Source organism: Pleurodeles waltl, chromosome 1_2 (assembly GCF_031143425.1).
Source record: "Pleurodeles waltl isolate 20211129_DDA chromosome 1_2, aPleWal1.hap1.20221129, whole genome shotgun sequence".
In the NCBI taxonomy this organism is placed as follows: Eukaryota; Metazoa; Chordata; class Amphibia; order Caudata; family Salamandridae; genus Pleurodeles; species Pleurodeles waltl.
The window spans coordinates 311,604,438-311,617,370 of record NC_090437.1 but is presented as its reverse complement, the minus strand read 5'-3'; the positions used below and the strand labels follow the sequence as shown (position 1 = coordinate 311,617,370).

Genomic DNA, 12,933 nt, shown 5'->3' with positions numbered 1-12,933 from the left:
TAGAATGGATTTGGGATGAGTCAGAGTGGGAATGGAGGATAGATTGATAGAGACATGACATATGGTGATGGGTAGATAAGTGTGATATGCGATGAGAGCAGGGATTCATAAGTATCTAGTATAACAACTTTTCTGGGAGTTTTGCAATGATCTATGAACATGTTAAGCATAGAATAACATACACACACACATATATATATATATATATATACACACACACACACACACACACACATGAATACACACACATATGTACACATATATGTACATACATATACATATTTAAACCATGAGTAAATATACTTAGTTAAACAGGTTTAAAGAGTGTGTGTAGTTCATTGTTATGACATAGTGGTGATACATATTTTCTAAAGAACTATATATAACTAGAATATACACATAATCAGAAAAAAATATTATCAACATAGGCGTATGCAGTCCATAGTTGTTTGAATATGGTAGTTATGAAGGAAAGAGCCAACTCGAGTGGTTTTCTAAAGACAAGATAGTTATCTGTGGCTCTTATAGTTGGGGGTAATGAATTCCATAGTTTGGCTGCTTGAACGGAGAAGGATGTACCAACTTATAGTCTTTTTCTTGTATGGTGGTGTTCTAAGGCGGGGTGCCAATCTTGAGTGGAGGTTTCTTTGTTGAATGTATTTGGTTATTTTGTTTCTGATAAAAAGCGGTCCTGTTCCATGTATAGCTTTGTGGGTGATACAAAGCAGCTTGAAAGTGCATCTTCTGGCAACGGATAACCAGTGTAGTGCTCTCAAGGCGGGGAGATGTGGGCTTGTGGCTTTACATGTAATAGTAGCCTGGCTGCGGAGTCCTGAATACGTTGTAGTTTTTTCATAATAGATAGAGATGATCCATGGTAGAGGCCATTGGCGTAATCCAGTTTCGATAGTACAAGCGAGATAGTAGCTTGCACCTTGTGTGGAAATCCGAGGTGGGAGAAGATGCGTTGTAGAGTCTTCAAGGTGATGAAGCTTGTTTGTGCTAATTTGTCTACTTGGGCATTCATAGTTAACTTGGAGTCCATGGTGATTCCAAGGTTTTTAACTTCCTTGGATAATTGAGGAGGTGGTCCGAGATCGTCAGGCCTGGCATATAGTGGGTCATAACTTTTCCAGTCACCACATATGAGTATTTTTGTTTTGGAGACATTTAGTTTGAGATGGCTCCAGGTCATCCACTGATCAATGGCTCTGAGGCAACTGAAGATTTCTGAATTTTCAATGTTTTTGGGGCATTCTAATTTAAGTAGTATTTGTGTGTCATTTGCATAGTTGTAGCATGTGAGATGAAAATCATTGATCAGTTCTGGTAATGATATCATGTAGATGTTGAAAAGCAAAGGTGAGATAATTGATCCTTGGGGACCCCTGCTTTTGTGAGGTAGGGTTTGGATGAGAAGGGGGAGAATAGATGATATTAGATCTTTTTTGAAGGTAGGATCTAATCCAGTCGAGACCAGTCCCTCATATGTCGACTTCGTGGAGTCTTTGAATTAGGGTGTCATGGTCAACCGTATCAAAGGCAGCCGAGAGGTCCAAGAGAAGTAGTGCAGCAACTCCATTGTAGTCGACTGTGTTTTTAAGATCATCCCCAATTGCTACGAGTGCAGATTCAGTGCCTCTTCCTGGGTGGGATCCAGTTTGGAAGTCTAAAAAGTACATAATTGTCTTCAATGAATTGTGACATCTGGGCGAATGCTGCTCTTTCTGTCAGTTTGCCCAGGAAAGGTCCATTTGTGATTGGTCTGTAGTTCTTGGGGTCTTGCTGGTCTAGGTTTGTTTTCATTAATAACGGTCGTATGTATGCCTTTTTCAGGTCTACAGGAAAAGTTCCTGTAGTTAAAGAGTTGTTGATGATTCTTCTTACAGGTGTGGCAGCAGAAGTAGATAAAAGAATGTTCTTGAAGATGTGTAGTGGACAAGGGTCAGAAGGGCAACCAGAAGGTCTGCTTGCTTTGACCAAATCCATAAATTCACCTTGGGATATTTGTTTGAAGGACTGTAGAGGCTGGGTTGGTTTATTCTTAGAGGGTATTTTAGGAAAGGGGTTGGTGCTGATGGTTTTCTTCTGTTTTAAATGGGAGTCCAATGTGTCTGCCTTGGTTGTGTATTGAGTTGCCAGTTTGTTTGTGAAATTTTGAGTAGTGGGATGACTTCCTTCCATGCATGTAGGTTTTCGAAATTCATTGAGAAATTTATAAAATTCTTTGGTTGCAGATTTAGCATTTTGAATTCTGTCTGAGTAGTACCATTTTGTAGCTTGTTTTGATTGATGATTTGTATATTCTGTTAAGTCTGTGTAGCTGCAGTTTGCCTTGATTATTGTTTGTTTTGAGCCAGGTCCGCTGCAACTTTCTGATTTGTTGCTTTATCTTTTTAAGTTCTGTGTTACTCCAAGGTGTTGGTTTTCTTTTGTCGTGTTTAGTTTTTCTGAGTGGTATTAGGATATCAAAAGCTTCCTGTAGCCACTCATAAAGTTTTGGAACAGAATTAATTGTATCTAGATCTGTGTTGGCTGTTAGTTGTGTTTCTAAGTCATCATAATTGAGTTTGCTCCAAGGTCGATAGGTGCATGTATGTAAGTAGTTGTGGGGTGTGTTGATTTGTGGAGTTTTATGTCGGAAAGTTATCAAATGGTGGCCTGACCATGTGACTGGCGTGATGCTATAAACGGTAACTAGTTCAGGCTTAGCAAAAATGACATCTAAGATGTGTCCAGCGATGTGTGTGGGATTGTGTACAATCTGATGTAGGTTCAATGCGACTAGGCTAATAGTGATAGCTTTTGGATGGGGCATGTTGGGTTTGTCAAACCAAAGGTTTAGGTCCCCGAGAATGCATAGGTTTGAGTATAATGTAATAAGGTTTGAGAGTGTATCTAGAAAAGCATCTGGGAATGTTGAGTTGTTAGGTGGAGGTCTGTAAAGGAGGAGAAAGTTGGAGTAGGGTGGCATCTGGTGAGGAGGGCTTCACAACCTTGTATGGAAATGTTGTCTGTTTTACTGAGATTTATTGCCTGTTTGAATATAATAGCTAGTCCACCTCCTCTCTTGCCTATACGATTTTGTGTGATGGTTTGATAGTCCGGAGGAAGGGTTTCGTGCAACACTGGGGCCATGTCATCTCCCAACCATGATTCTGTTATGAATAGTAAGTCAGGTTGTGCGTCTGTGAGCAGGTCGTAGATGTGGTGTTTGTTTTTTGAGAGTGACCAAGCATTTATGAGCTGGCAGTTTAGAAAAAGTGTGTTAGTGGCGGTGTTGTTTTGCTTAGGAGAAGGGTAAGCAGTATAATTTGAGCTTGAAGCAGGTGTGTTGTTAGTTGTGATAACTGTGTGAGGGTCACAATAGTCTTGTTTTTCAATATAGTGTTCCTCTTCCAGCAGGTTTAGGAGGCATTTTGTTGGGTCTGTGTGTGTGGGTGGTGGACTTGGTGGCTGAGAGAGACATGAAGAGTGAACTGTTTTTTGTAGGGTAGCCTTATTATGTAATAGACAAGGAGATGCAAAGTTGTTAAGAGTGGCATGTTGTTTATTTTGTTTGTGTCTGTTTAGTGTGGATAGAGTATGGGTTGGGGCGGTGGAGGAGCATGTGGAGCATGATGTAAGGCTCTAAATTGTGCAATGGAGGAGAGGCGAGTGAATGAAAGTTGCTGGGTTGGGGTGCTTGTGGTAGGTGTTTGAGAAGAGTGAGAATGTAGGGGTGAAGATAGGACGGGATTTGTATTCTTTGTGTAGTCATGAGGGTGGGAGTGGGTTTGATGATAAGTATAATGAAAGTTTGTGTTGATTTGATGTGCTGATGTGTGTGGTCTGTATTGTTTTTGTGGAATAATGAGAGGGGAAATTGACGAATGTATGAGGTGTGTAAGAGGGGATGGATGTGTGTCAGGGGAGTTTGTGTTAGTTGTGATGACTGGAAGAGGTAATATATGTGGTGGAGTGGAGTGTGAGGATTGTATGGTTGTGTGTAATTGGTGAAGAGAGGGGACGGGTGTTTGTAGATGTGTGTTGGAAGGCTGAGCTTGGGAATTGTTATGAGGAAAGGTGGTCTGTGTGGAGCAAACAGAGGATAGTGTTGTTGGTTTGTATGAACAGGGAGTGTGTATCTGGAAGGCTGAAAGTAATGTATAGTGTGGTTTTGTGTTGTGTGGGTGATGGCAGGTTGTGTTAGTGGGAGTGGACAGAGTAGTGTTTGCTGTGAGAATGCAGGGGTTTGACTGTTGTAGTTGTGGAGGATATGTGTTGTATAAGGGGTATTGTGTTGGATGATGGGACATTGCAATCTGTTTGCGGTCAGTTTGTGATGCACGACTTGGATGTCTTTGCAGATAATGTGTTTGCATGTTGATTGATGTGTAGGGAATAAAGTCCTTTCTGGTCAATAGGGAATTGGGCAGCATTTCTGGCCCTAGGCCTGACCATTCCCAAACAGGCAACTGCCCTTGTCCTCTCCACCCTTAGCCTCTCCACCTGGGCTGAGACGCCCTGAGTCCTAGGCTTAAATAGTCCTACTGGCCAATAGAAACCTAGTACTAACCCTAACCAGATTTGTAACCCTGATTCAAACAACCAATGGGAGACCCAGCCCTAATCACCAATCATACCCCTAAACCTGACAACCAATCACAACCCCAACCCTAAAAACCAGGAACCGATCAGAATCTCACCCCTACTACCAATCACAACCCCAGCCCTAGAACCAGGAACCAAACAGAATCTCAGCCCTACCACCAATCACAACCTCAGCCCTAGAACCAGGAACCAATCAGAATCTCAGCCCTACCACCAATCACAACCCCAGTCCTAGAACCAGGAACCAATGAGAATCTCAGCCCTACCACCAATCACAACCCCAGCCCTAGAACCAGGAACCAATCAGAATCTTAGCCCTACTACCAATCAGAACCTCAGCCCTAGAACAAGGAACCAATCAGAATATCAGGCCTACTACCAATCACAAGCCCAACTATAATTCCTAAACAAATAGAAAGACCAGCCCTGAACAAACCTATCACAACACCATATGCAACAACCAATAGGAACTTATATAAGGGGCAAGTTAATTGAAGTCCAGCCCCTGTGGGCAGGGAGGAGACAGCTGCTGCTCTAGTCAGAATCTCCTTGGATACAGACAGGCTGCATCCACACTTCCAAGCTAGCAGAGTCTACTTTCCAGGTAAGAGAGAGATTGTTTAAAAAACACTGAAATACTGCTTGTCGCGCACTCTGAAATGTGGCTTTTTTAAGGCAAAAAACAGGAGATGCAGACAGTTTCTAAACACAATCTAAATCACAGAAACAGAAAGGGCAGTCTCTAAACAAACTCTGCAAGATGTATGTAGCCTTTTTACTTAGAAAAGAGGGGGAGGGCTTTTATGCAGTCTTGTGCCACAAACTAGAAGGGAAATTCACACAGTCACGGCTAAAAAAAACACCACTTTGAAAGGTCAAGCTGCCTGAAACACAGAGAGTCTACAGTAAACAGGCACGGGTAGCAGTAAAAAACACTTTTAAACAAATAATACTATTTCCCAGAAAAGTCTGGGGCTCCTTACCTAGGTCTTTTAGGAATCCTTGAACATTGGGCTGTATTAGGGCACAGGCAAAATGCTGGGCTCACAAAATATAGGTGGCTGTCTTGAGCTTCCCTCCACAAACTTAAGGGGCCAGAGCAGGTGTGGGAGGAGGGCTCAGGTTGCCAGGGATTCAGAGAGCCAATCAGCTAAGTCCAGCCCCTGTGGACAGGGAGGAGGCAGCTGCTGCTCTATTCAGAATCTCCTTGGATACAGACAGGCTGAATCCACACTTCCAAGCTAGCAGAGTATACTTTCCAGGTAAGGGAGAGATTGTTTAAAAAACATTGAAATACTGCTTGTCTCGCACTCTGAAATGTGGCTTTTTTTAAGACAAAGAACAGGGGATGCAGACAGTTTCTAAACACAATTTAAATCACAGAAACAGATTAAGCAGCCTCCTAAACATACTCTGCAAGATGTATGTAGCCTTTTGACTTAGAAAAGAGGGGGGGCTTTTATGCAGGGGGGGCTTTTATGCAGTCTTGTGCCACAAACTAGAAGGGAAATGTATACAGTCATGGCTAAAAAAAACACCACTTTAAAAGGTCAAGTTGCCTGAAACACAGAGAGTCTACAGTAAACAGGCATGGGTAGCAGTAAAAAACACTTTTAAACAAATAATACTATTTCCCAGAAAAGTGTGGGGCTCCTTACCTAGGTCTTTCAGGAATCCTTGAACACTGGGCTATGTTAGGGCACAGGGAAAATGCCGACCTCACAAAATGGAGGTGGCTGTCTTGGGCTTCCCTCCACAAACTTAAGCGGCCATAGCAGGTGTGGAAGGGGGGCTCAGGTTGCCAGGGACTCAATTATAGCCCTGATAACAACCGAGGTCCCATATAACTTACTTTATCCAGGTCAATAAGTAGCTGTTGCCACAAGATTTTTCATTGAAATGTTGAATAACATGCAGATGGTAGTGTTTTTGCGCATCAAAATCCACATGTAGTGTTATGTACAGGAAATTCTGCCCCCGCCCCGCCCCCCCAAGTAAAATGAGCATGCCATTTTATAATTTGAGTATGTTTGCAGTTTTTTAAAGTGCTCTGATATGGCAAATAGTGTCATAGAAATAACAAAACCACAGCACTAGAGCAGCAGGAAGGGAGCCGTTGGACTGCAGCAACCGGACTGGAGAGCAGGTCTGAAGCAATAGGACTGTAGTAAGACTAATGCAACTGGAAAAGCAATGGATTACAACAGGAGTAGAAAAAAGAACCCCACTGCAAGAGTAAACTGGTGCCTTGTGTTGCACTGCAGCACAACTCACTTCTTATGTAGTAGCAAGAAATTATCTACCTGACAGGAAGGGGCTGAACCTATAGAAGCCACCAATGAATAGGCAGGCCATGGAAGATTGTAGATTCGCAGCCATGTTGCGCACAAAAGATCTTGTGGCCAATCTTATCCAAATTTTTGTTGAGGTTGCAGCTATGTTGGAGGTACTCTCAGAAATCTGCCAGTGAGCCCAGAGAAACAAAGTCACTACAGCAACGGCTGTGGCCAGCACCCAGCATTATATTTCCAGTGGGGGCCTCACAGGTAAAGTTGTGGGACTTCAGGGGATACTGCACCTGTTCACACTCTTAACTGCAAGACTGGCTGCCACTTTGGTTCATCTGCCTGCAATGCAGATCACCTCATCTGTCCGTGGCCTCATGAGTTGTGACACTGCTTCCAATTTTTTTTATATTGTACTAAACTCACCATTAAATGGGCAGGGATCCGGATGATTCTCCACCTGTCCATTCACCTCATGTCACCTTCTTTTACAGCACCTGCAATCAAGGCGATGAAAAATGTCTGAGAATCAAGAAAGAAAACAACACAGGATTCTAGTGCATAGAGTATTTCCCGAAATGCAAAACATCCTTGAAGCATAGTTTGCTATCAATTTATAAGAAATTGAAGGTAGCTGCATACAGTCCCACGCACAGCCCCTAACAAAATGTCCTTGACTCTTTATGATCTTTTGGTATGCATCATTCACAATGTTATCATTGTTCTGCCAGCCATCTTTTGCATTCAATGGTCCATTAAATTGCTAGTAAACCTCATGTCCAAACCTCTCTAACTTGATAGAGAATACCCCGCACAGACCTGCACCACCTTCCTGTGCCAAACAATTCAGCTGGGAGTGCTTCAGTATATTTTTTAGATAGGTCATCCTCAACATACCCACGCATAACATTTATTTAAAGAATCAATAGGTTGCCCTATTAAAAAAAGGTCAGTGATGAGGTTGGAAGCCAGACAGAATTGCCCAATGGCAGTACACACTTGAACTTCACTATTCATTTGGGATCATTCATGGTAGATTGCACAGACCTATCATGTAATACCCATCCAGTAGCTTTCTTAAACTATCTGAAAATAAACCCTGTACCCAGTTTCCTGGACAAGCTCAAGCTAAGACTCTGGTCATCAGTCACTTTGAGATGAAGTTAGAAGCGTCAAGTAATCAGTAAAAGTTTATTCGAAAATACAGCTTTCGATAAAATGATTTTTTAATTTAATGAAAATAAGATACAGGCAACCAACATGTAGATGAGGCAACTGCAGATTTTTGTTTTCAGGCACAAAAAGGACGTGGCCTTGATATTTGGATCTTAATACACTTCTTGAAGTGAGACTGGACTGATGTGCATAAAGTTCGCTTTTGTCTGGAACAGCGCAAAGGAGCTAAACAAGGATTAACAAATTCCCAGAGGTTTTCTAAGAGTCTTAAAAGTATCTCCATTACTTTTGCTGTTCTATGTGCTTTCAACCTTCTGATAAGGGAAATGGCATTGGGAAAAATAAAGTTATTTGCCGGAGATTAGACAGTATGTTTGCATGGGGAAATTGAGATTAAAGTTTAGTCAGGTCCTGTAGATCAAACCTTCACAGAACTCTGAGCAGGAAAAGGGCTGTGCAAACCTGGTGAGGGTCAAATAGCAGATGTCATAATAGCTCCAAGTCACAATTGTTTCTTGCTCAGATTCAGGAAATATCCATGTTAGTTGACCAGAGGCAAACACACTATGACAATTTACATTTAATGAAGGATCATTGAGGTAACCTTTGCACTCTGCACTCCTGTGATTCACACCATTGGAAGACAGAGCTAACTTACATCTATCTATACTTTGGACTTAAATGAAAAAGCTTCCAATATTAAGAACACAGGACAGTACGAAGCGGGTCAGTAAGAAGCGGGTCAGACCTCAGCGTCGACTTACTCCTTGGGGTGCGTCCAGTGATTCCACCTAACTCAGCTCCCTTATCTCCTGTAAATGTTCTTTATTTGGGAACAGGATTTCACAGATTAGAGTTCACTGGCAGGTATGCTCTTTAAAAAATGTCAGGGTCAAAGATACCAGATTCAAGGATTTCCCACGATTCTTGTAATTCTAATTTAGGCAGGAGCTCGAGAAAATTACAAAAGAAATACTAAACTAAAATTAAAGATTTCTCAAAAAATATACTGAAACAAAAGCTAGACTCTAGGTTTTCCGTATGCAGTCGAATTTTTTCAGCCAAAATGCAATGTCATTGTGTTCTTAACAGCATCAACATAATGTTCTGCGTTTTATTTGCTTACCTGGATTTCTTTTTAAGCATATAAGATAACTCGGCGGGATAATGCATTACGCACAGAATAACATGTATCGACTGAAGGTCACAAATGGAACTCTTGGCAAAGCATTATCAATCTTTTATCCAGAGATTTATTAGTAATGTGGCAATGTGTTTTAGCCCACTCCTACAATACTAAGCAATGCCTATTAATAATATATGCATTTTGTTGATTCATAGTAGTCGCATTAGTTGTTCGACAGTGCAGGTAGCATAATAATACACAGGAATCACACCACTTGATTAAGTCTGACACGTCAGTGGTCAAGAAGACAAAAGAAATACAAATTAAAAACGACAGGTTATTTGAATCACATTTGCAAAGTGCACAAACATGGCATTAAGCATGACCGTTTAATTAAAACTCGGCTGCATAAATTATTAGCTTGAATATTGCATATACCCCTGCAACCCCCATAAGCTATTGGTGGAGTATGTAACATTGAACATACGTGAGTGGATAAGTGGCGCCAGAATTGGATGTCAGTGCATACTTAAAGCTCATCCCACCCAAGACCAGATTCTCCTGTTCACCATCGACATGCCTATTCAAAATGAACCTGGACTTCTTGGTACCACGGCTGACAGCTAATGCTAATGCCGAATGGCTAACAACACAAACCTCTCCTTCAATGAACACATCAAAGAGAACATCAAATCAGAATGGCACCAGTTTCCCAGTCTGAAAAATATGAATCCTTTCCAACTTCAGATCGACAGATCAAGCCTTACTTGTCTGTTCGATGGGCTTCCCAATGCCCTGCTGGTACCTGTGAAGGGCATCCCACACGCTGCAGCATGTCTGATCAAACAGCTGCTGATGTTCGACAACATCACCCCAATTCTGACAGAGCTACACTGGCTCCTGTTCAAACCTGCATAATCTTCAATAACAGCAGCATCAACACAATTGCCAATAGAAATGGCACCCAAGCTTACCTGGCGAAGAAAATAGCCACTTTGTGTGGACTAAGCCAGACCAGGAGCCAGGATAACCCTATGTACAGCGTTCTGTTGTTCTTTGACTAGATTTAGGGTACATAAACACTTTACTTACATATATACCTACTTCACAATACATACAGTGGTCAATAAAGACGCAAATGCTCATCTGCTTGACCTCTCTAACAATGATAAAACAGCATAATATTAAAAATAATGTCACATCTGATTTTTTGACATGTCCAGTTAATATTTGTGAACAAGCTGTGTACTCACATAAATTAAAAAAATGAAAATAGAAATGTATTTAATTCCTCACAACACTTATGTTGATATCCTGCATATTCTATTCACGCTGGTGGGTCAAGTACTGTACTTCATCCAGATGGTGTAGTTGTTTGGGGCATTTTGGGTACTTTCCTTAATTGGGGTGTATCCGAGGCCAGCGTGCAGGGCAGCAACTGAGATGGAATTCACCAGGCCCACTGATATCGTACATAAGGGACATTCCTTTAGACCTCTTCACTTAATGACTACTGTGAAATCACATACCGGGAACGTTAAGGGCTATTCCCTCAGCTTATGTTAGTAACATCTGTCTCACTTTGGCATGGATGTCAATATCCATGGTGTTGTCTCACTCCTTCTGAGGCACTTATCCAGCTAAGCATGTCAACGGTGTAACTTCTAGGTATCTGAAATCATTATTCTTTTCATATACCTTGAAAGTAATAACAACTAAGGGGCTGATTTAGAGTTTGACGGAGAGGGTACTCCATTGCAATAGTGATGGAATACCCTTTCCGCCAAACTGAAGGTTCACCTACCTGATTTAGAGATTGGCAGACCTTCAATATGTCGAAGGTGGAGAATACTCTGGGGCATATTTATACTCCGTTTGCGCCAAATTTGCGTCGTTTTTTTCGACGCAAATTCGACGCAAAACTAACTCCATATTTATACTTTGGCGTTAGACGCGTCTAGCGCCAAAGTTCATGGAGTTAGCGTAATTTTTTTGCGTGAACACCTTCCTTGCGTTAATGATATGCAAGGTAGGCGTTCCCGTCTTAAAAAATGACTCCGATGCATATGCGTCGTATTTATACTCCCGGGCAACAATGACGCCCGGGAGTGGGCGGGTCTAAAAAACCCCCATTAGCGCCGGATTTTAGCGCCTGGGTCAGGGCAGGCGTTAAGGGACCTGTGGGCTCAGAATGAGCCCAGAGGTGCCCTCCCCTGCCCCCAGGGACACCCCCTGCCACCCTTGCCCACCCCAGGAGGACACCCAAGGATGGAGGGACCCACCCCAGGGAACTTAAGGTAAGTCCAGGTGAGTATTTTTTTTAATTTTTTTTTGTGGCATAGGGGGGCCTGATTTGTGCCCCCCTACATGCCACTATGCCCAATGACCATGCCCAGGGGACAGAAGTCCCCTGGGCATGGCCATTGGGCAAGGGGGCATGACTCCTGTCTTTGCTAAGACAGGAGTCATTTCAATGGGGGATGGGCGTCGTAAAAAAATGGCGCAAATCGGGTTGTGGCGATTTTTTTGCCTCAGCCTGACTTGCACCATTTGTGGACGCCCATACGCCATTTTCCCCCTATGCCGGCGCTGCCTGGTGTACGTCGTTTTTTTCAACGCACACCAGACAGCGCCGGCGGCTAACGCCGGCTAACGTCATTGAATAAATACGGCGCCCGCATGGCGCTTCAGAATGGCGTTAGCCGGCGCTAATTTTTTGGGCGCAAAACTGCGTTAGCGCAGTTTTGCGTCAAAAAGTATAAATATGGCCCTCTGTCTCCACCGTCAAAACAAACCTCAGAAAGCACAAAGGGTTAAGAGCCATCTGAGGTTTTGCGGAATTTGTATCAGATTTGGAGTGGACAAACTCACAGCTAATTTTCAATGTCCTTCACTGCGAGGTAAAGCGTGGCTGTAAGGCGCAGTGAAAACTGCAACACCCCCCCTCCCCCATCATGGTAGAAAACTCCCATGGCGAGGGAGGAATTCTTTTGTATTTTCCAAAACAAAGTTCCACTTTGGGGTTTTGTTTTGAAAGATAAAAAAATCATTCCATGTCTGCAGTGTGGCACTGTCATTTTGAAGGAGCTGTATGTCAAAATGAAAATGCATAGAAGGAACCATCTAACTGGCCCAACGGACATTTCAGAATTTGACTCAGTCAGGGCACTGGGGTACACTTTCGCCCTGATAAAGTAAAGGCCCATCCATCAAACTCTAAATCGACCTGTAAATCTGTTGTTTTTATTGTTGCTATGTCTCCGCCAATGTCATTGAAATGAGTGTGCCATTATTAATAATAGCAATACTACTACTACTACTACTACTACTAATAATAATAATAAAACTATTAATAATAATTGTTGTTTTGTGGTTGTTATTACTGGAATTATATGGTGCCAGACAGTGCTTAATTTGTGCTTGTTGTTTCCGGTGCTGATCACCGGCACTTATTTTCGAGGGCCGGGGCTTGCTCTTCTGCCTCAAGCATTTGCTGAGAGCACAAGACACATATGGGGAAGACGAAGGAAGGGAAAAATGAAAACGCGTCACAAAGGAAGAAAGTAGAAAGCTGCAGGACTGAGCTGAAGGGGCAGGGAGTGGCTTTATATGGACTGAAGTGGCCCGAGATGGCTTCAGGATTACGGTGCCTCAGTATTCCGTGTTCACACATTTAATTGCAGCAGTCGCATGTTTAAGAGGAGGGCTTTGAGCACCGGCACCTTTTTATTTACAAATTAAGCACTGGTGCCA

General features: G+C 42.5%; 1 protein-coding gene across 2 annotated transcripts in view; it reads right to left on the bottom strand.

Moving 5' to 3' along the window:
* SUSD1 (sushi domain containing 1) overlaps positions 1-12,933 on the bottom strand; it is a 521,732-nt gene that overhangs the window by 53,000 nt on the left and 455,799 nt on the right. For both annotated transcript variants that reach the window (XM_069238712.1, XM_069238719.1), the window contains exon 24: positions 7,305-7,375. In XM_069238712.1, coding sequence (XP_069094813.1) covers positions 7,357-7,375 — 19 coding nt within the window. In that variant the 3' untranslated portion in view covers positions 7,305-7,356. The remainder of the gene's footprint in view (positions 1-7,304; positions 7,376-12,933) is intronic.